This window comes from Pleuronectes platessa, chromosome 18 (assembly GCF_947347685.1).
Source record: "Pleuronectes platessa chromosome 18, fPlePla1.1, whole genome shotgun sequence".
NCBI lineage: Eukaryota > Metazoa > Chordata > Actinopteri > Pleuronectiformes > Pleuronectidae > Pleuronectes > Pleuronectes platessa.
Window position 1 is genome coordinate 18,211,933 of NC_070643.1, and position 22,847 is coordinate 18,234,779.

A 22,847-nucleotide genomic window follows, 5' to 3' on the forward strand; every position below is an offset into this window, starting at 1 on the left:
AGTAGCATGAAATGGAAATACTCAAGTAAAGAACAAGTCAGAGCAGAGAACTGAGAAAATGTTCTTATCTCATTTGCTTTGTCCTTGTTTGTTCATTAATAAGAAATGATAAAAAAACGCTGAGAGGATTTGTTTCAGATAGAGATCATTTGCATTTTAAATCTGTATTCCTCTGCGTCAACTGATCACAATTAACTCTTAGGGAGGAGATGCTGACTGCCGGGCCAACACAAGCATTTAATTTCAACCAATGAGCAAAAGAAAAACTCAGGCCACTGATAATAAGTGAGGAAGGGCCACAGCAAAAAAAAGTGTAAGAAAGAAAGTAAATGTCAACATGAGGACGAGAGTTTGGACTTTTGAGAAAAACTAATTGAATTTAGGAAGGGGTTGAGGGCGTAGATCAGCTGCAGTTAGTTCAATGAGAGACTCGTAGCGACAGGAGGGGATTTTATTTTCTGTATCAAGCAGCTTGAAGAGTTACCTGAACACTTTTGGAGACGTCGCACTGGAAGAATCATGAAACGGCTTCTCTTTGTTTTCCTGTGTTTTTTTCCGTTGGCAGGTACGTTTCAGTTTTAAATTTCTTAATACATTTTTTGTCTCTGCAACAAAACAGGGGGGGGGGGGGGGATTTAACACTAAAAAGATGATAAACCATTTTATTTGTTTAATTTCCTGGGATAAATCTGCTACAGATAAACTTTGGAAAACATATTTGAAAAAAAAGAGGCCTGTGGAAATTTGTCCCTCATCTCAAGGCCAGTTAGGAAGTTAGAGGAATAGATAGATCCTTTAAACTCAATGGTGGAAATATTGCAAAAGTGGACTCAACGAGTGTTTGACTCGATTTGTGTGTGTGTGTGTAATCTTTCAATTTCTTCTATTTTTCCCCCGTCAGCCTGTTTGCGCTGTTACACCTGTGTGTTTCCCGCCATCTCTCCTCTGGGCTGCCTCAGGTTTCCTCAGGAGTGTCCGGCCGAGCAGCGCTGCCTGTCGAGTACTGCAATCGGAAAACGAGGTATGTGTGCACACGCCTGTATATGGACTCGTTTTACTGTCTTACGGGGTCTGAAAACCTGACCCCAGCGTTACTTTTGAGGTCCAGGAGTTTTATAAGGACTTGATGTGGTTTCAGGGTTTGATTAGAGGTTTAGAATTTTAGTTGTCATAGCTATGTCACACAAAGACATGTGAACATGGATGTGTGTGTGTGTGTGAGTTTGTGTGTGTGTGTGGATGAGGTTATTTTTTGATTATCTAGGGCACAATGGTCATGAATGAGCAAACAAAGGCTCATTGTGCAGAGAACTGTCTGGGACTCTACAAATGTACCGTCTGTATTTATGAAGACAGTTTTGTTTCATCTTCATCTGCAGACGTCTGGATTTAAAGAGAAATGCAGAGTTTAATCTTTAACTTTAATATACGTGTTTACACCCGGAATCAACTAAATGAGCAGATGCTGTCATCCTTTCTGTAACGACAGTTCAAACACTGTTCACCAAGTAAACGCCAAGTGTTCTTTAAACTAGTAAAGAAGTGACCTCATAAAGGGAAACTGATGTTAATCTACTTCTTGTTTTTTCTGGTGATTCTTATAAGGTGACACTAACCCGTGAGAATCACTTCAGTAAACATGGTGTCCTAACATCTTTTGATATTTATAAGATAAACAAGTGTAGCACCAAATCTAACAAAATTTTGAGAAATTATTGTGAAAATCAGCTGATTTCATGTATTTGGAATCAACTCTTCAGAAACTTTCTAGATTTAAAGTTGTGCAATGAATTGTTTTTTTCATTAAAATTCTTTCATGATTCTAATGTCACCAACATTAATTAAAGAAAAACTGCACCATTGTATAAGTTAGTATCACAGTGGACGATGGTGAACACCCGAGCTAACAAAACCTACCAAGAATAAATATCTTATTAATAAGTCAGTCTTACCTCTGATTCAAGAAAGGTAAATAAATGGTTATTCATCTATTTCTATTCTATTTATTTTATCGTATAAATATCAAACATTATTTCCATCTGTTCCACATCACTGCACCACAATAAATCTCTTGTCCTCTGCCTGCTCTCACAGGAGCTCTACAGTTGACGATGTACGAGAAGAGCTGTGCCGTCCCCGCCCAGTGTGGCGTGAGTGGACAGAAGTACGCCTCGGGCCTCTACTTCAACTACACCAACGTCTGCTGTGACACTGACCTGTGCAACGGTGCCGTGTCGTTTGCTGCCCTCAGCTGGAGAGGAGTCACTCTATGCCTCGTGCCGGTACTCGCTCTGCTGCTCACCTGAAGCTGGAACCATCGGATGAAGGGGTTGTAGGTGCCTTGAGAGAGATCATCTGGAAAAGATTGGATAAAAGTGTATGTGCACTTAGGCACGAAAGAAGGCTTAAAGCTTTTCTGCTTTTAAAAAGTATAAACATGGCCACACGGCAAATAACAGTAGTTATTCAGTTAAATAGATTTGAAAAACCTGTAATAATATATGCTACTACATTTTACTATACATTGCCGACTAAAACCTTAGGTAAAATGTGGATTACAACAAAAACATATGCTTTGATGTTGTCAAATATACAACTTAACAGAGAAAAAATTACAGAAAAGCCTATAAAAAATTTATATAAGTAGAATTATACTTGGTCTCTTTATATGTCTGACCTCCAGGTGGTAAACCATTCAATAGAAAATAAAATATGTTATGGATTAAACAAAATAAAAGATCATTAAAATGCCAAACACAATTTAGAAAATGAAGGAATAACTAAATATACAAAATATACTTCAAAGTATCACCTCATGAATTATACCTCTTATACTCATCCCTGCCTGCAACAAAATAAAACTGTTTTAAAGTTACATGTTACATGTTTTCAGATGTTTCTGTCTAAGATTCTAATGCACTGCTTCTAACAGACAATTTGTTGTTTGTATCTTTTCCGACAATTTCTTTCATCTCAAATGTCAAAGTTACTCTCTACATGGATTAAAAATGAAAACACATTTGTCACAGTTTGTTTCATCATGAGGATATTTTTATTGGGACATTAATAAATGTGTTTTTTTTAAAGAGCTTTTAAGTATAAAATACATTTCTGCTGTGCTATTAGTTTGGTTGTTTTTATTGTTATTTAATGTCCACAGCACCGGTTTCAATCTGCGGACGTTTAAGTGCAACTGCTTCAAACTACATGGCAAACAGCTGGGCAAAAAAGACAACGGCTAAAATACTTGAAGGAAAATGCAAAGCGGCAGGAAACAAAGTGAAAAGCACAATATAGGTCCCATGCATGGTAAAGATAAAAAATAGTAATAATCAAGGGTTAAAAACAAAACTAATGACAATAAATGAATGTAACAGGTTGAATGGTCCCTGAAATTGTATGAAGTCAAACAGGGAGAATGAAAAACTCTTTGTCTCGGAGAGAAGAGATATTGAAATACATTAACTATTAAATTAGTCAGACTCGATCCCTTTAAACGTGTTTGAAAGTAGATGAAATCCAAAACAATTCAGTCAAGTACAACATTCGGTTTCATCAACACTTGAATTACACAAAGCAGTAAAGACAGCGGAGGGGTTCAACATGTTTCATTAAACATCTGGGGGGAAAAATAACCAACTGTGATGACACCACATGTTTAAACTCAAAGTCTGTGCACAGGATTGTCTTTTCAGTTTAAATTGCACTTAGGTTCCATTTCGTCTCTGATCTGAGAGACCCGACATATGAAGACGCCGACCAAAAAGATGTCTAAACCGCGGCCTACTGTTAAAATTAAGTTTTAATCGCAAACAGCCTCAGTAAATGTTAACGTGCACGGTGCCCTGCGGTTTATAAAATCCTCTAGACAAGCTGCTGGTACAGAGAGTTTTTCTTTTCTTTTGCTGCCTGAAACCAGCAGTTTTGGCAAATATTTTTAAGGAGCGACGACGAAGAAAAAGTGATTTCCGGTGGTGCAGTGTTAACCACGGTCAGCTTAAATGTCAGGAATCGCCAGGAAGTCAATAGATCAGTTTTGAGGGATGGCACTAATTTTACGACAATTATTTGATTATCAAACTAGTTACAGATTCAATTCTTATTAATCAAATAATCTGTAAATTGACTTATCACTGCGGCTCGGAACAGAAAGTACAGAGAGAGACAAGCACACCGTATTGGTCTTTTCGCTGATAATATAAACAACATGAGCCTTTTCTTTGAATTAATTACAAACTCCAACATAAAACTGCAGATCCTATTTTCATTTTGTGCATTTCTACATTTTAGTTCTGCTTCACCCCCTCCCCCCCCCCAACGTCATGAGGAACATGACAGAGCTCGAGCTGCTGCAGGCGGCCGCTCGAGTGTTTGCACTGAAAACTTCTGCAGTCAACAAACGACCTTCACCTCTTCCTCCACTGACGACCCGATCTCCTTCATTCATAGGGATTCTTCAACTACATTAACATACTTCATACATGACAGGTAGAGCAGAGGAGGCTCTTACAGCGGATCACAACCAAGCTAGTTAATCTTGAATAATCCTCCGCGCCTGCTGTGGGAGCAGAGAAAGAGGAAGCCCGAGTCTATTGAAACCGTTTCCTGTCTACAACCATTTTCAGCTCTGCCCCCCTAATGTGGTTCCTCTCCGAGTGAAAGAATAAAACACTGTTTGAAAGAAAGTTGGTTTTACAAAAAAAATACAAGGCCTTGTTCCTGGTCCTTAATACCAAGATAGAAAATAAGAGCTGAATCAGCTTGTAGGAGGCTTGCGAGGTTCTAGTGAAAGTCTGATCTCATAGGCAGCGTTGTGTCTGTTTGATTCTCCCTTAATACAAAATATTAGGTGTAAACCGAGCCGATTGTCGAGTAGGGATGAAGAAACATTTCCAACGTTACAGTATAAATCTACTGATGGGGGAAATGTACACAAGCAAGGCTGTAGTTTAAGTGAGTGTGTGTGTGTGTCTTCAGGCAACGTGATGAGGTTGTGCAGGAAAACTCAGATAATTTGAGGGCAGTCAACAAGTTTGGCGGTGACATAACTTTAACATGGAATGAACTTTTTACCTTGGCCAAGCAGGTTATGTTTTTGCTTTGTTTTTCTGTCTGTAAATTAGCAGGGTTTCACAAAAGCTACTGGACGGATGTTGTATGAGTCCGGAAAGAACCCATTTGTTTCAAGTACACAGACTTGTGAGTGAAAGAAAACTTTACAGATACGAGAGACAACTACATCCCATGACACTTGTGGATGAGTGCACGACTGCAGCTGAAACTATGAGGTCGAATTGTCTGCGTAGATGGTAACAACTTTGTGGCTCGATAGCGGAAGGGAGCATCCTCCAAATAGTTTTGAATGTTTTTGGTTGGCTATGAAACCGTGATGGGCAGAATATGGACTTTTAAAGCTGCATGAAACAAGGGAACGGACATAAAAGCTGCAGGAACAGAGCATCAGAGCCATCACGTTGCTTGCAGATTGAATGGGTGTTGTTTTTGTGCTTTTTGTGTGTTGTTCTGCTGGTGTATGTGCGACTTGTGCATCCTGCTGTCCTCCTACTTGAGAGCTTTGGCTACACAGGAGTAAGCGATGTGGATCTCGTCGTCGATCGGGCAGGTGGAGGCAAACTCCTCCCGGGCATACGCAGCATTCAGGTACCTCCACAGGTTCGTCAGATACTGAGGGATGCTGAATTTCCTGTATTTCAAACACACCACCTGCAGTGGACACAAGCAATAAATCACAAAACACATTCGCCTGCTATTCAACCCAGGCACCGTCTCTGTGCTGCGGCGCTTTAAACAGAAGATTACCTTCACGATGTGGAGCTTAGGCAGCAAGTTGCAGTCAGACAGAGTAAGCCCTTGGCCGTCCAGGAAGGGGCGGGATGAGGAAGTGACCTCATCGGCGCTATTCTCGTCGATTTCATCAGGAAGTGGGGAGCCGAGGAAGTCGTCGAGCTTCTTGAGGGCCTTCAGCAGGCCTTTCTCTAGATCTGAGCACACGAGCACAGACAGAAAATATGATATTTCATCAAGTAATCAAAGCTAAAGAGCTGAAATAGATAATCCGCCCTGAGTTCGGGCTATGGGGACTTCTTTTTAGTGAATTATGTTTTGAAAAAAATAACCATGTCGATTAAATCCACACAGTTTTCATGCGACCACAGGGACATTGCTAATGAGATCACCCAACTCCCAGGTGGCTCAACACCCAGAGATTGGTCCTCACTCACTTTCGTTGGCCTGCGGGTTTGAGTTCTTGACGTAAGCAGAGAATTTGGAGAAGACGTCCATGCCGGCTGTGTTGGACTCTGGGTTACGAGCGGCCAGACGTGGATATCTAAGCAATGGAAAGATAGATAATAATTCACATATGGTACAAAATATAAAGCCTAGACCAAGAGGAGTCTGAGTCCCTCCTACAGGATGACACACAAACTGAGAGGAAGTCAAACTAAGGGACAAGCCACAACAAATCTTTGTTTTCATTAATGATTAACCTACTAATGATTTCCCTCATTTGAGTCGTTAATCATTTGTCCAAAATATGTGTGTGTGAGGTTTTCAAAAAACAGAGTCTGATCTGACTGGGTTAAAATGTTTTTAAATAAATATTGACTCAGGAAATAGTGAAAAGAAGATTTTTAAAAAGATCTTCAAAGGCAAAAAAAAGTATTATTGGTTGGAAAAATTATATAAAATGATTAGTCAATAATCACATCTAGTTGCTAATTAATTTTGTGAGTATCGACTACTCGTTGCAGCTCTTCAAACAACACTCACTTTGGAGGGCAGAGACTGTCCTCCAGGAACTCCTCAATCTTGTTGGTGTCAGTTTTCACCTCGCCACCGTACAACAGGAAGGGCGGCTGAGCGCCGGGAGCCAGGTCCTTCAAGATGTCAGGCTTCCTGGACATGGAGGGAAAAGGAAACGGTCAGAGGCACAGGGATCGAAGGAGATTTAACAGTAGGAGACGAATGGAAGAAAAATCGAATAAGGAAATGACTTGTGTTTGTGGCTAATCCCTGCCAGCCTAGCTCCACAGTACATTAGGGAGAATTCAAACAGTCAGCGGACATACCTCTGTTTTGCCAATAGAAACAACACACACACACACACACACACACACACACACAGGCAGCCGAGAGAAGTGTGTTTTCACCTCTTCATATCCACGGTGGTAACATCAAAGGTGACTCCTTTCAGCCACAGCACCATGAACAGACGCTGGGAGAACGGACAGTTTCCGATGCTCTGGCCGTCGCTCCCTGCCTGGCAAACAAAAACAAATATGAAACAAAATTCACAAAATAATAACTGATTTTTTTAAAAGTCGCCAACTTCTGTCACTTGAAAAGTTGATTAACACCTCAGCTCTGTATATGATAATAAAATAATTACCTTTCGGTTTTGAAGTGATGGTTTGGTCTTAAGTCAGAGCGATATGCATTTTTATGTTTAGATATTATGTTTAAATTAAAAAGAATTGGGCAATAATTCCTAAGATATCGGTATCAATCCCTTAAGGCAAAGAAATGTAATTGAAGCTAGATATTTTACAGATTAACCATAAACTTTTATTAAAATAACTATAAATGAAATGAAAACACAAATACAAACTTGAATTTGTATTGACTGACACAGCAAAAGTGATATTCTGCTTTATTTATTCTATAAAATTTAAGTTTTCATATTAGCAAACATATACATTGGTACTGATATGTCTGTGAGATGCTTTTATTGGCTGATTCTCATCTGGACAAAACATTCTGTGTAAAGATATTATCATTGTCTTTGTCTAGCTTTGCTTTTTTACAGTTTTGTCGAATTGAGCCAATGAAGAATTTTTTTTTTAGAACTTTGTCAAACGATCACATATGACTCTTGAAAATGAAAAATGTAGTTTCTTTACCATCTTCTGACCATCTCAAATGACAGAACAATCAATTAAGAGATCAAATAATGAGAATCCACAATGAAAACAGCTCTTTGGTGAGGAAGCAACATAAATCAGAAGAAATGGAGCGTTTCATCCTGTCAGGAAATGACCGTACAGCTGCAAAATGTGCTTTGTGTGGCTGTAGGAAGCCGTTTCTCATGATCACTCGCTCTACACCTCCTTTAAGGGTCTGTGCCTGTGCAGCCTGTACAGTAATAAATAAATCTCTTTACTTTTACCCACTATCCACGTGAAACTATACTTAGATATTCTTTTAATTACAGGGATCGAGTGTCATGGAGGAGGGCGACTAGAAATAAAAATAAAACTGGGTTTAGCGACGTTACAACAGCATCATTCACCCCTGAAGGAGGAGAAGAAAAAAAAGAGAAGAGGGTTGTGTTCACATGTTCATACAGAGGAATCATTATTGAAACTGGTGCGAGACCACGAGGGGAGCAAGGGGGGGAGACATATTGGTTATATCGGAGCAACAGCTCAAACAACATGGGATTAGCCGTCCCCTGGCTAGCATGCTAAATATAAATTAAAGTCGTCTGCCTGTTATCTTAATGTGCTTTTAATTAGATTAGTCCTAATGTGGTTTAGAGGCGTGTTGTGTCAGCACAGGTGGTCTGACTGACACGGATATGAAAGCACAGACAGAGATACGTAACCAGCGTGTAATAAACAGAGATAGCAGAGATGAAGAGACAAGACACCAAACATCAGCACTACAGCATGTTGATGTGTGCACTTGAACAGACATCTTTGTGAGGACCAGTTTGAGAACTAGAACTTACAGATTCTGAGAAAGTGAGACAATCTTGGAGCCGGTCCTCACTTTCTGACCCATCGTTTGAGGGTTAGGACTCGGTTTGAGGATTAGGGTTAGAGTTCGGTTCGGGTTCAGGTAAAGGTAAGGATGACGGTGAGGCATTTGGTTGTGATGGTTAAGGTAAGAGGCTCTTAGAGTGTCCTCACTAAGAGACAGGAGGAGGACAAACATGAGGGTGTGAGTTGGTCATTTTGAGGACATTCTGTCTGTTCCTCACAAATTCAAAAGCTTATGAGGGGGGGGGGGGGGGGGGGGTAAGGTAAGTCTTGGGTTTTGGGTTAGTTTATGGTTATGGGAAGGGGCTGTGTACTTATATCGTTGTGAGGACCATTTTAAGAATAGACCCGACAGAGTGAGGGCACTTTTTGAAAGTGGGGCCATTTTTACCACTTTTGAGCTGTTTGAGGATTTAGGTTTTAGGTCAGGCATTTAGTTGTGACAGTTAAGGTTATGGTAAGGGGCTAGAGACTGATTTAAGTCAACGAGTGTCCCCACTAAGATAGGAGTACATGTGTGTAGTTGAAATACAGTAAAGTCACATCGTGTCTCTGCGTCACCTTCTGCGTCTTTCTCCTCGGTTCGGTCTCTTACCTTCACAAACAGCTCCACTTTGGGCTGCGTCGCGTCGCTCATCTTCTCCTGCGGATGCTCGAAGCCTGTGAGGTTTAGAATTAGAGACACGAGCCCGAGGTTAAAGCGAAGCCGGAGCGAAACAGAAAGTTGAGTTTGACAAGCGAGTAAAAAACTACAGTGGAATCTCCCCCGTGTTGCTGTTCGAGTCCCGCCGGAGGAAGCGACACAAAGTGAAACATTTGCAGCGCGAACTTGAAACAGGATGTTGCAGATGATTTAACGATTTGAAGAATAATAAAGTTCAATAAAGATACTTTGTGTTGTTTTGAGTGTGGAGTACCTCTCAGAGCTGGAAGTCGTCGCCTGTCGTCTCGCTTGTTTCTCCTCCCAGTTTCTGAACCGCAGCTACCAACTCATCCACCGCTGCTCTGCCTCCATTTCCTGGTGCACGAGCGACGCCACGACCTCATCATGAAGACACGTTGAGCCAGAACAAAAAAAAAGAAAACTCCGCTGAGGGCACTACATGAGGAAGACGAGGACGAAGCCAAGAGGTTAAAAGATGGAGGCTGGGCTCTTATATTCAGTTTAAGGGGCAATTAAGTCCAAAAGAGACACAGCTTTGATCTGTCAGATAATCCAATTGAGCAAATTAAAGGGTTCTTTCACTTTTTTTCTAAAATAATTTATTAATGTTCGCCGGTGTCATGTTTACATTGAATTTTGCTTTTCGTGCAATAATCCAACCGCTGTGAACTGACATGTAATTTGGCTGTTTGTGGGATTACTGCAGAGAAACTGGGAAACAGGTTCCTCAACATCTAGCCTGTGGTTGAAGGGTGGCTCCCTGCTGATCCGCGAGGATTCCAAAACTGTGCTAGATATTTTAAAACGCTGAAAGTCATGTGGCGGATGACTTTGTATAAAGATGGACGACATGACAGACAGCTACCCAAAAATGAAGCCAATCATCTCAAACGCCCCCTGGTGGCTGGGTACAAACTTCACCTCCTCAAATGTTTGTAGGTGGGACCTGCAACAAAGTTCAAAAACTCACCACATAAACGTTTCCCAAAGATGGTCTCTGTCATTTCATTAGTTCCCATCACACTGATATATATATTTAAAGGGTTAATTTTACTAATAATTTTGGTTTATTTAAATATATAAAACAGGGTCAGATGTTATGGTTATTACTGAATTTGACCCATGATGCAATAAGCCAACCACTGTGAAATGGCTATATGTATATTTTTTGTCTATATATTATATCTTTTTAGTTGTGTTTAGTGTCCTTGCCTTTTTAGGTTTGCACACGGAGCGAGAGAGAAACACAATTTCCTAATTGTTGTATAGTCTGTATGACAATAAAGTTCACTGGGACAATATGTGTCACAAAGAACCTTACAGATAGTCTTAACACTTTGGTGAATGAGTAAGAAGGATTTGATTCTCCTGGAAACTCACAAAAAAATGGTGTTTGACAAGAAACTATCAAATATACATTTGTTGTAAGCTTAGTCTGCCCAGAAGTTTACTTACCACTCTGTAATAGCAGCAGAATAAGTATCTATATATGTTTTTTTCCGTCTTAGATGGATAATAATTTTTTTGTTCCTTTTGCTTCAATGTGAAAAGAAAACAAAAGCACCATAGAAACACACAAGTCAACTGAAGGCAGTAAAAGTGCTGCTACATCACAGAACCGAGGCAAAACTCATATATAAATACACAGAATAGAAAACATTTTTAAGTTCAGTGTGTTGCAGTGCAGTAAGACACCAGTAGAGGGGGATATTTAGCTGTACTTTATTTAGAGAGAAAATGTGTCGTCACTGTTCCATACTGTTCCGTTTAGATGCACCAGGGGGCATCCTTGGTTTTCAAGTACTTAACAGGAAGAAGGGGCGAGTTATGGATAACTTCGCTCATCTAGCTGTGGTGAAAACACCACTCACCCGTAGCTGCCAATTGTTGTCAACGCGTCTAGCCACAACCCACACACTCTTGTATATACAATGGAAACAAACCAGTTGTGTCTCGATGACTAAACCCTTCTCCTGCCCATCAGCCAAACACTACAACAGCGTCATTTGTATGATCAGCTGATATGCAGTGAGACAACAACTGATACAAAAGATACCTGTCAATTAGTATTTAATCACTATCAGATCTGACAGTCATAATGTCTGACAATCTCCATGTAGAGCTGCGACACACTGTTTATGTAATGCGTGGTTGTTGTTTATTTTTCTTTACTAAAAGAAATGATATTATATAAAAATATATTTTTGATGGGCGCTCATAACCAGGTTATAAGGCAGCTTTGGCTTCACAAAAAAAAATTGCGAATTAGTCGTCGGTTTATCAGATTACCACAAAGAAAGGTACATTTTTCTGATAAGTTTGGTTTATTAAAATATATTTATGTCGGGACCTCGGTACTGAGGCTCCACCATATCCCTGACCTCATCATGATTTGACTCGTTGACTGTTGGTGCTGGCTGAATTCAAATCCATCAAGCTCGTGCAAACAAAATACTGGAGGGAGACTTCAATAATATTCAATTACACTCACACAGCATAATATTTTTTAATGATGATTCTTGGATTTTAATTGAAATGATTAATACAAACAGTCAAAATCAACAACAGTAGACACAGGGGTCGGATCATGCAAAACTAGAAGTCCCAGGTGCCCCAGAGAGAGGACAGGAGGACGCCACACAGGGCCAGGGTCAGAGAGAACTGGACAGAGGAGGCTCCATTACACAGAGTTGTGGTGCAACACTGGAAACTGCTGCTGTACCCAGCACCAAGGATGGTGCCGGTCAGTGTCTTCCCACACAGGTCTGAGTCCAGGCAGCCGCGGGTGTGCAGGGTGAGCGACCCGGTGGCATTGAACTCTGGAGGGTTGGAAACAGAAGGATGGAGATGAATGTGAAAAACTGTATTGTTGTAATAATTATAATAATATTTGTTATTATTTTCAGGTACAGCTAAACTACACATGCAGTATTATCTATCATATATATATATATATGTTGATTACAACTATTCACATGAAATGTTTATTAATTTAAAAGGTAAACGTGTGATACAGCTATAACTAAAGCTTAAATAAGACTTTGAAAGGCTGATAAATGGCATAATAGTTGCAGAGATACTCAGGCAAAAGTGGATTTTAACCAAATGTCCCTATTTGTTTTCCTTTACATTTTTGTACACTACTTTACATTTCTGTATTTAAAATCTCTATGTCCATCTGTGTTGTAAATGTTTCCTTACGTGCTTCTCCACTATAACAGCTCTGAGTCGCATTGTCACATGTGACGTCGCTACCAAACAGGCATATCCCCAACACACCTACAGGACACTGACGGCAGGTGACCCCATGTGCTGTTTATTGAAAAGAAAGGAAAAGGAAAAGATAAGAGTCCACAAGTACCAGGAAATCTGGATATAATGATGAATATATCATAATTTACTTGGCATCTTGGTTATCTTGGGCATTTGTATTTTTACTTGTCATAATTTTAAAATGATTCATCTGCAAACCAGGACATTTTCTTTTTTCATTTTTTCAATTCTACAAGGAAGCAAGAATATCTGCAAATTGTTTATTTAGCTTTTAAACAAGTCTCATAATGTGTTTTAATTCAGAACAGGACTTAGCTCCGTGGCAGTTACAGATAAACAAGTTACATGTTCCCGGACTCGATGTCATTAAGCTGCAATGCAATGAAACCACCTGAGACTTATCAAGCAGTGAACATGTTCATTAACCTTCATCTCTATTTGTCCCTGGTAATGAACCTGGGTCCATTCAAAGTCATCTCTCCTGTAAGTAGAGTGTTGGTTAATGTTATACACAGACACTCATATAGGAAGGATTTTGAATTAAGGACATTTATGACACAAAAACAGAAAGAGAACTATCCAGGAAGGTACAAATCCTCCATCCGCCTGGTCACACAGAAAGAATTTGGATTATTGCCTCAGTGAGTGAAGACGGTTTAAATCTGCACAGTCAGAGAAGTTGAACTTACCCACTGCAATGACGGCACTCAGAAAGGTCACAGCTTTCAAAAAGGTGTTCATGATTCCTGGGCTTACAAGTTCTTAACAGTTCTGAATACCTCAGGCTTCGTCAAGTGAGCTACAGAAAAAGTGATGAGACGGAGTCAATGGTGAAACAACCTGCAAGAATGAGGTTCGTCAGGTTTTGTGTTCCAGGACGGTGAAGAGGAGGTCCCCAACAAATACTGAAAAGATTCCTCACAGCACAAAGTTTCCTAACATACGAGAAAAAAATAACTCCCAGAGTCACTAGAGTATTTAAAACAGCTTTATTCATCCGTCTCAGTTATTAACATGCAGTAAAAGGTTTCATGCAGTCACTTGTTTCCCATATGGATGAAGATGTAAAGATTTTTCAAGACGGAAGATCCTGCTTGTAATTCTTGTTCATTTTAGTTTTAAAGGAGGCAGTTGCTCCAAACAACCATTAGGGCGGCGACCAAAGCAGCAGAGAGAGGGAGCTGGATGGACGAGGCACCGTTACAGAGGTCGGTGCTGCAGCATGTCTTGGTGACAGTGTAGCCGACGGTCAGGAGAGTTCCCACTTCAGTCCGGTTGCAGAGGGTAGAGTTCAGGCAGCCTTGAGTCTGCAGCATCACCAGACTGCTGACGTTGAAGGCTGGAATGGGAGAAGGAGATCAAAAAGGAAGACATTGCTTTAATTTAAAAAGATGTACCTATCTATTATAACTGAGTGTCTGACAGTCCAGACGGCCGGCTGGTAAAATGTCTTGACAACTGGAGCTAATGTGAGAATACAGCAGGAAAATGAACAGTGATCGGGTTTGCATGTTGATGACGATTGTAACGCACGACAGACACAAACCTAAAAAAACAAAAAGGTCACAAATACCTAAGTAAAAAATCTTGTCAATGTCAAATGCAAAGATGTCAAATTGGAAAAGACAAGAGAGCTTTAGAGGATAAGGGCCGACAGAGGTCTTTGAAAACATCATGGGACTGAACAGGTTTGTCGGGTGTCCTGCAGCCACACCTCTACCTGAACTGTCGGGCAGGTTTTTCAACTCCAGCACCGTATGAGCTCATGTAAGTGTCCCAAACTCAGCTGGGTGGAGACAAACACACACAGACATACACACACGCACACTCACACACACACACATCTTTCCTCAGCCTTTAAATTTTTTTTCTGCTGGTCTTATTGGACTGTCAAAGTGTCACTCACCCAGGTTTCCGCGGAAGCAGTTGGGCTCAGAGTCACTGCAGGTTTCCGTGGAGCCGAACATACATTTCCCTACAAACCCCACTCTGCAGGTTTGACAGGTCAGGGTCTCACCTGGCAGAATAATAAAGAGCTATTAGGAGAGGGATGGGCCGATGAAGAGAAGGAGAACAGGCTCTTTTCTTATGAGTTATACAAACAACTCAGGAAGCCGCACCTTTTTTTTAAAAATCTTCTCATCATTATTTTCAATGTCATCAAAGTTGTCAACATAGATGTGTGATAGTTATCATATTTGTACAATATAGGATCAATAATGCCAACATTTTGTGACACTGACTATTATCAGTTGTAATCTTCAGCTAATACGATCATTTTAAATCTTCTTGTACGATAATTCAATATTTCTCAGCTGGCAACACTGATTTGCATCTCAACATGAGTTTTTTCAGTTTGTTGTATAATGTGACTGATTGATATACATCATTCTAGAAAAAACTTTGTTCACACATTGTAACTATGATCAGTAAACTGGGAAAAACCCAGATAGAAATGTCTGGAAAAGATCTCTCAGGTTGACAAGAACAGGTTGAGTTGTTCAAAATATCCCCTCGCTGACAAGCTTCTTCACAATAAACCTATCTATCTATCTATCTATCTATCTATCTATCTATCTATCTATCTATCTATCTATCTATCTATCTATCTATCTATCTATCTATCTATCTATTTATCTATCTATCCACCCCCCGTCTTTTTCTTTCTTTCCATCCATCGAGAAAAATAAAGAAAACTTCATGCAGATGTTGGTGGAATAGACTATTGTGTTCTCATTCGATATTGTAAATATTTAACTAACATTAATTCAACTCATCTTCAGGTTAAAATGTTCTGATCACTTCAGTAAAAACACAGAGACTACAAGGCCTACCTGTAACAAACATCGCCATAAATACCGTGCAGACCAGAAGCAGCTTCCTCATTTTGCTCTTACACACATGTGTTTTTATCAAGAATTTATCAGCACGAACACAGATATCCTCGGTGGTCAAAGAGACTCAATAATCCAACTGTCCCAGTCTGAGGAGGTGTTCAAGTGGGCTTCACCAGCGCTGGTCAACTGGTTTTATGTCCCAGGTGCTGCCGGGATCTCAGATTGTTCATTAAATAAGATTACAAAAGGTCGTTGCCTCTGATGTTCTTTTGTCAAACCTATGGCGTAATGAACTCAGAGGGTGGTTTATCACGAGAGCTATGAAAACCAAACAAAGAGAAAAACAGGTGACCGATGGTCTCTTTAATGTCTTTGTTTGTGAAACTAATATCACAATTTTCAAAAGCATTCGATTGCAAAAGGGGACAAAGCTTCAGTCAATGATGAGTATTTGTGAGGAGACTCTCCCTTTACATAATGTACATACACATTTCCAAACATAGGAATTCTTTCTCTACTTTGGCACCAAAACGATCCAAATCAAAAGTCAAGCGAGCGTAAGATAGAGTCAAAATGGAGAAATAAAAAAGGATAACTGAAGCTGTGCGTTCAAAACAATATTATGAGATTCATGTTTTCACTCCACTGCCGACTTTTGGCTTTTTATTTTTGCAGAATTTCAACATACAAACTATTTAACAGGAATAAAAACTGGAAAACAATTTGACTCATTTAAATAAATACCCATGAATTTCCTTTTAGTTTAACCTTTATCAAACAAGAGCCTCATGTAATCACAAGGTAAACATCAAGACTTTGTTTAATAACCTCTCAAGGTGAACTCTGGCTGTGGAGGCCTAATCTGAAATGTGGTTCAGTACAAGATACATAATGTTTGACTTTGAGGAAAGCTCGAGTTTAGAGATTCTGAGATTACTGGCTCCTCTCTGATTATCTACAGCCGGATGAAATTTGTTTTGTGGCGTTACAAAAATCAATCCTACAAAAACAAAAGCAGTTTGGGTGAACTGATGCTTGAATTTTGCCAATATCATCAATATAATTAATGTTTCTAATCTTAATTATTGTACAGTTCTGCTCTAATAACACTTTTTGTTGAATATGCACAGAAATAAGAGTCAATACGATTTAGAAAATGTGGAAGGATGTTCCGAAATATATGAAAAGTGATCATGGACATATGTTTTCACCATTGTCGACTTTTGTGTTGGTTGGTTTGTAAGCAAGATTACACAAAAACAACCGGACCGATCAGCATCAAACTCTGTGGAAAAATGTAATATGGACCAAGAAAGAAGAAGTAAAATGTTTGTGTGGATCTGGATCAGGGGGAGGATCAACAAACATTGTGAGATAGGGTTTTATTAAATATTGTTTTTTTGACATATTCCCTGGCATGTTTCGACAGCTGATATCTATGAATGTGTGAAAAATGTTTGCAGCTTGATTGAATTTGAGGAGACCCCTGGGCATTGGTGGTGTCATGTGCTCCACTGGCTGCCATTCTAATTCCAAGGGATGCACGATCCATGGCTTGTTTGGATAAAGCAATCATCGTCATTTGGCATAAATTACGTTATGATCTAATGGCATAATGACAATATAGAACATTACTATTGCCTAACTGATATACAGCATCTGAAGCTTTTCATTTAAGTAACTGAAGTTCTCCATCTATCCAATGGTAAATCCATAATCAAAGAGAAGTGATGAAGATGAAGATGACAATGATCAATATCGTCGTTATGTAAAAGAAGGAACAAGCAGCGGAAGTATCTGTGATTTTGTTTATTTCAACAATCCCTGTTTAGTACAACAAGAAACAATTTAGTGAAACGATAAATAAATGCACTGATTAAAATAAACAAAAGCAGAACAACAACATGGCAGGTCGACATACTCAATGCTCAACACAATGTTTTCATTCCATTGATCAACCTCCATGATGTTGACTGTATCTAATGTCATTGTACACCCCAAAAAACTGACATTACAAGAGGTGAATTATGAGAAATAGAATGGTAGGCTCAGTAGCAGGGGGGCTGCTGCTGTCAGTTGGTTGGGACACGACATTTTACTGCATGCTTCCACACACGGAGGCCAGGAGTGCTGCAGCAATGGCGGCGGTGAAGGTCAGCTTGGTGACTGGGGCGTCGCTGGTATTGACGGGGTTGCATTCGTCTGAGGTGCAACAATCGAGTTGTACTTTGTATTCGAAGCCCAGCAGGGTATCGTTCGTGGTCTTGTTGCAACCAGCGTTTTCAGCCAAAGCAAGGCAGCCCTGGGAATTGAAGCCTGAAAAGCTTGGGACTGATGGGAAAGCTGCAGAGAGAAATGGTTTGTGTTAGACTGAGCAGAAAAACAGAGTTGGAAACAAATATTTCACATTAAAGTGTTAAAGTTCTGGTTTATTAGACTTTACACTGCTCGTCACTTTTTGTCGCACCAAGTTCACTTAAAATGCTGTAGTTTATTGTATCTTAAACACAATGGTGCAGATTCAACATAAGATATGCTTTTAAGATCTGTAAAAGTAGAAGTATTCTTTACTTCCTTATTTTACTTCTTAAATTGAACTAAAGTCAAATGAAACACTCAAAACTGGAAATACAAGTTTTGTCCAACACTGAAACTCAAATGAATCCTTTTATTTTGACTTCTTGACCATGTACAATATATTTCTTAAAACTTGTGTTCAGGAAAATAAGTTATTTTCCACTGGTACAGCGACCATGAGTTACAGTATCAGCATCTGGTCACGTGTGATACTGTTTCGGCAGCTGGGAGCACTGGGGTAGGCTGTTGGATCTGTGTGTCTGGGCGTAACAGTGTTTGAGAAGGACTGAGGTGAATGAAGCCTGTGCTGCTGTGTGATGTTTGAAGGGAAAGGGTGTGAGCATTTGGTAATTCTGAGTTGACTTACTGGCTTTTCCAGTGAAGCAATTGGTCACGTTGGTATCGCAGGTCACTGTGTCGGAGTTGAGGCAGAAGCCAAAAACGCTCAAGGAGCATTTTTTGCAGGTGAGCGAGTCCACTGAAACACACAAGTATAAAAAAGCACAAGAGTTAGATGTATTTCAAATTTAGTAAATTTGATTGTTTGTTTTTTTACAATCTCCACAGAAGTTTGAACAGAAAAATTGTCAATGAATCATCGAAACATCACTTTATCTATGGTGATTCAATAGATTTAGTTTATTCTTCAGCATGAATATTTTGTGGCCCAATCTTTCTAAACATTTCCCAAATTTGGTGCGCCCCACCCTGCACTGGGGCACAAGATGAAGTTGTTAGACCCCGCCCAGATGAGCATCGAAAAAAATCCAATTCTCGCTGACAAATCAAACGATCGCCTTGTCAATCAGCGGTGCGGTTTCACAGAACAGGGATGTACAGTTGGATTTAAAGTAAATACTCGGTTGATTTTATTAAAGAATTTTTTTTTAAATTAAGATTGAAGTAAGTCATTTCAGGTAAATTTTCTCACAGAATTGAAATCCGCAAATCTTATATTTACCTGCCCTAAACCGTTTTTTTTAATTGAGCTAATTTCTTACGCAGTAAAAGTCCGTATGAAAACTGTTGGTTACGTTGCGATGAAAGCAGATTTTTTTGAAGGGAATGACGTCTTGACACTTACAAGTTAAACTACATGCTATGTACCAGCGCGACACCATTATAAACTATAAATTTGTATAATCTGACAGACAAACCTGAATAAAATTGAGAAATTTCTGTATTTTTGTACGATTTTACTGACCAAAATCTAACCAAACCATTTCCAGATAATTTGTCCATAAGGTAAATTGTACACAAATCTTAACCAGTGATAACATTGATTGATTAGTCTCACCCAGCATGAAGCATGCAATAACTGCAACGAGTCCGAGTACGATCCTGGCCATCTTAGTAGGTTGGTTTGGTCCTGAGTTTGAGCGGGGAAACAAATCCTTGTTCAGAGAAGCTTGTAGCTGCTTGGATCCTTTGAGGAGTAAGAACTGATGAGCCTGCTCTGCGAGGCCTCACATTTATAGGATGTCATCTGGGAGGGGACAAGTTGGGGATTTTCAAGTCTTCTGTCTCTACCTTCCCCTCGAGGCAAGAGTTACTCAGAGCTAAGGAATGGAAAGGATGCGCAGGCATTGCTTGCATTGCCAAGAGGTGAACAAAGTGCACCTTTCGTAGAACAAGTTATTGAAGGATGAGCGCGAGTTTATATTTTTTTCATTTCTCGATTGACTCACTGCTTAATTTTGAAATATGGCAAAAAAATGATGTTGAGTCAGGAAACTGTTAAACTATTTCAATCAATCACATTTTTATATTTTATTATTTGTTAAGTTAAAACTAGTTTGTTCACACTATAGATATTTCTCTCTTGGGTATCTCTAGACTTTAATATCATTGAAGCCTCAATAAACCAACAAAGCCAAAACATACTTGACTTTGGAAACAATTCATTGGAGACCAACCCAATTCAACCAACCCACTAATCTGCTTAAGAGTTCTTTTGTTTGCAGACGGCTCTACTCGTTCCCTTCATAATCGAGAATGTCCCGATCTGGGCCAAAACCTGAACTTGTCTCTGGGGGGGTGCACTGAAACCTGAATAACCTGCTGTTCCTGCAGGATGGAACTGATCCGATACCAACAATCACAGTAAAACCACAGAGGAAGTAGTGTTTTACCACATTTAGGCGTTTAGTTCATTCTTCAAATTGTTAACATATACAGCTTCACAGAAAACATTCAGACATACATGCTTCTTTTTTGGTCGAAAATTGGTTCAATCTCAGTTACATTTCAGTAAAACACATTAATGGAGCCATTGGAGTAAAAACAGCAAAACAAGAGAATAATTTTCACTGAAACTGCCAGATTTATGGAGTGAAGACAAAGCAGATGAAATGACTAAAAATAAAAATGTTTAATAAAGCTTTGACATCATAAATTGTTAACAAATCATAAATTCACATCAGAGTAACATTATTTTTCACTTTAAATTCTTTGATGTTACATTTAAATCTCTTACAGAGAAATGAAGGCTGATACAAGGAAGATCGGAAAATAGGAAAGTTAATTTTAACGGACAAGCATTAGTGTTAAATGAACAAGAACCTGGAGAACAGTAAAGACAGAGTGTGTGAAGAGAAGAAAAACAATCACGTTATAAAACCACATTTTTTAATTCAATTTAACCCTGGTAGTGATTGTGTGTGTACAATATGAAATGTGTGTGTTTATGCGTGTGTATGTGGTTGGTGTGATCTATTATCCCCTGAATCTTCTGTCAAACCAGGACTTGGGCAATGAGCAGAGCAGTGACGGTGGCGAGGGCCAGGCTGAGCCGCCGGCTCTGTGTTCATTGTGTTTGACACGGCGGCCTGAGGTTGCACACTCAGAGGAATGCACTGGTAAGTTGTTGAAGACCTCGTTGCTCCTGTTTTAGTTTGCCGGTGCTAAACTACGTTTGAATGACGACATAAAATAAAGTTACACAACTTTAAATCTCCCCTATTCAGCGTTTAAGAACTACAGAGACAGCAAATACTTTATAAATGATCATATCTGCAGAGAATTTCTTTCTTCAAAGCGTTCATGATTTACATGTTTTAAAGTTTTTTGTAGATTCTCCACTTCTTTATAACAGTGGATCATCCATCGACTGTCACTGACAAGTCAAGTCTGACCACACAGCAGAACCAAAGTCCGCTCTAAACTACTGATAAACTAGAGGGTGGAATGAAGTAATCAAGTGTTCACATTGTTTAAGACTAAAATAAAATAATCTTATATTTGAGATTACAAAAAAGGCATTTTAAATCACTGAGCATTTATTTAATGACAAAGGTTTTATAGACCTGTGATTTAAAATAAACTATTTTAACTGCAATGTCTCAAATGTCTTTAACATAACTATTTTATTTGACATTTTAAGATTGCAAACTCATGTTCAAATCATATCACATACAAAATAAACGAATGGCTGTATTTGGAAAAACTAACTTAGGAGCTTTGATCTAAATGAGTGATTTTAATTGAATCCAATAAAAAAAGAATGAATTGTCCATTTCTCACTGGACAACCTCATGTTTACTGTACATTTACGTTGTAATGAAGCCCTAATCTTAAACTCCAGTTTGTAAACAGACAGTGAAATGCTATGAATGAGTAGCTTTGATGTGCATTACTTTCCAACCTGTCAGACTGAAGAATGATAAGGATGTAACCCCTACAAGTTAGATACTCAGTGTTTATCTATTTTGAGCGTAGTTAAACATTTATAATCTCAATAATCATCTAAAAAAAACACTTAAATTCATTCCTCAGGATGAAAAGAGGTCGATCTCTCATGCCTGATAAATCCAACATAACAGTGTGTGTGTTTATACTTTCAGCTGATGTTCATTTAGATTAATCTGAGGTTATTTATCTGCTCATGAGGACATTTGCCGAAGAACTGTTTAGCTAACTATGTCAACTATTTCCTTTTTCTGGCATTTCTAGTATTTTATTTTGAAAATGCAACTGGTTTGGTTTCTAGAGTTTTTATGGAACTTGTTGAGATGAACGTTGTCCCATGAGAATGTTTGCCGTCCCAACACCACTGAAGCATTACTCTCCGGTGCCACAATCGACTGTACGGGTTACGCACTTGCCCCACAAGCCTAGATTGCATTTGTAGCAATCCAGAGCTTGGCCTGATTAAAAAAAACAGGAAAGGAGAAAAAACAGAAAAGTATAATTAGTGTGCTCATGTTTTAACACAGGCAATAATCATGGGGGATCTTCAAGACAGGAAGCAGCTTCTCACATGTGACGTTTGGAAAGGTGTATAAAGTGGCTATTGATCTTCTTGGGATTTTATTTCTAGTGCTTTGCATTATTGGTGCTGGGGTTAGCTTATTTCTTTTGTACTGTGGATAATGCAAATTCATCATCCATCAACATCAATGCAAACAAATCAAGTCGGACCACACTTCAGACCTTAAATGTAAATGACTATTGCGATTGTCCATGGGCATTCACCAAAGCTGCATTTTGGGAAGTGTAAGTTAAGTGTACATAATCTTTTCTAGCGTTTTTGACTCATGTTGGAGACAAACTTTACTTGCTCCTTTCATTTTGACCACTCTTTAAAGTTTGTCTCTTACAAACCCTAATATTCAAAAGTTACATTTCTAAATCACGGCACATTTAAGGACAAACCAATCAAACAAGTGTATGATTCTTCTTGAGTGTTGAGTTATTAAATCTCTGAAGAACTAC

At 39.2% G+C, this 22,847-nt stretch overlaps 3 protein-coding genes across 3 annotated transcripts; all 3 read right to left on the reverse strand.

The window, feature by feature from the left end:
• Nucleotides 1-3,029: 3,029 nt before the first annotated feature.
• On the reverse strand, nucleotides 3,030-9,857 carry clic1 (chloride intracellular channel 1). The gene is made up of 7 exons (XM_053446096.1): nucleotides 9,701-9,857; nucleotides 9,379-9,443; nucleotides 7,173-7,282; nucleotides 6,793-6,918; nucleotides 6,243-6,349; nucleotides 5,821-6,002; nucleotides 3,030-5,724 (listed from the first exon to the last, which is right to left on the reverse strand). The coding sequence occupies exons 2-7, from the start codon at nucleotides 9,418-9,420 to the stop codon at nucleotides 5,563-5,565; spliced, it is 729 nt and encodes a 242-aa protein (XP_053302071.1). The 5' UTR covers nucleotides 9,421-9,443; nucleotides 9,701-9,857; the 3' UTR covers nucleotides 3,030-5,562.
• A 2,090-nt stretch (nucleotides 9,858-11,947) lies between these two features.
• Nucleotides 11,948-13,590, reverse strand: LOC128461271 (sperm acrosome membrane-associated protein 4). The gene is made up of 3 exons (XM_053446109.1): nucleotides 13,410-13,590; nucleotides 12,649-12,759; nucleotides 11,948-12,266 (listed from the first exon to the last, which is right to left on the reverse strand). The coding sequence occupies exons 1-3, from the start codon at nucleotides 13,459-13,461 to the stop codon at nucleotides 12,043-12,045; spliced, it is 387 nt and encodes a 128-aa protein (XP_053302084.1). The 5' UTR covers nucleotides 13,462-13,590; the 3' UTR covers nucleotides 11,948-12,042.
• A 158-nt stretch (nucleotides 13,591-13,748) lies between these two features.
• Nucleotides 13,749-15,703, reverse strand: LOC128461272 (neurotoxin 3FTx-LK). Its single transcript, XM_053446110.1, has 3 exons — nucleotides 15,555-15,703; nucleotides 14,627-14,737; nucleotides 13,749-14,059 (listed from the first exon to the last, which is right to left on the reverse strand). The coding sequence occupies exons 1-3, from the start codon at nucleotides 15,604-15,606 to the stop codon at nucleotides 13,839-13,841; spliced, it is 384 nt and encodes a 127-aa protein (XP_053302085.1). The 5' UTR covers nucleotides 15,607-15,703; the 3' UTR covers nucleotides 13,749-13,838.
• Nucleotides 15,704-22,847: the final 7,144 nt, after the last annotated feature.

What these genes read in the sequence shown, in the direction of transcription:
- clic1 (XM_053446096.1), bottom strand. Translation starts at nt 9,420, where the DNA reads ATGAGCGACGCGACGCAGCCCAAAGTGGAGCTGTTTGTGAAG. An exon ending in AAGTGGAGCTGTTTGTGAAG is followed by an intron (nt 7,283 to 9,378) that starts GTAAGAGACCGA and finishes TTTGTTTGCCAG; the next exon opens with GCAGGGAGCGACGGCCAGAG. An exon ending in GACAGTCTCTGCCCTCCAAA is followed by an intron (nt 6,350 to 6,792) that starts GTGAGTGTTGTT and finishes TCCATTGCTTAG; the next exon opens with ATATCCACGTCTGGCCGCTC.
- LOC128461271 (XM_053446109.1), bottom strand. Translation starts at nt 13,461, where the DNA reads ATGAACACCTTTTTGAAAGCTGTGACCTTTCTGAGTGCCGTCATTGCA. An exon ending in GAGTGCCGTCATTGCAGTGG is followed by an intron (nt 12,760 to 13,409) that starts GTAAGTTCAACT and finishes TTCAATAAACAG; the next exon opens with CACATGGGGTCACCTGCCGT. An exon ending in CTGTTATAGTGGAGAAGCAC is followed by an intron (nt 12,267 to 12,648) that starts GTAAGGAAACAT and finishes CCAACCCTCCAG; the next exon opens with AGTTCAATGCCACCGGGTCG.
- LOC128461272 (XM_053446110.1), bottom strand. Translation starts at nt 15,606, where the DNA reads ATGAGGAAGCTGCTTCTGGTCTGCACGGTATTTATGGCGATGTTTGTT. An exon ending in TATGGCGATGTTTGTTACAG is followed by an intron (nt 14,738 to 15,554) that starts GTAGGCCTTGTA and finishes TTATTCTGCCAG; the next exon opens with GTGAGACCCTGACCTGTCAA. An exon ending in CTGCTTCCGCGGAAACCTGG is followed by an intron (nt 14,060 to 14,626) that starts GTGAGTGACACT and finishes CTCCCATTCCAG; the next exon opens with CCTTCAACGTCAGCAGTCTG.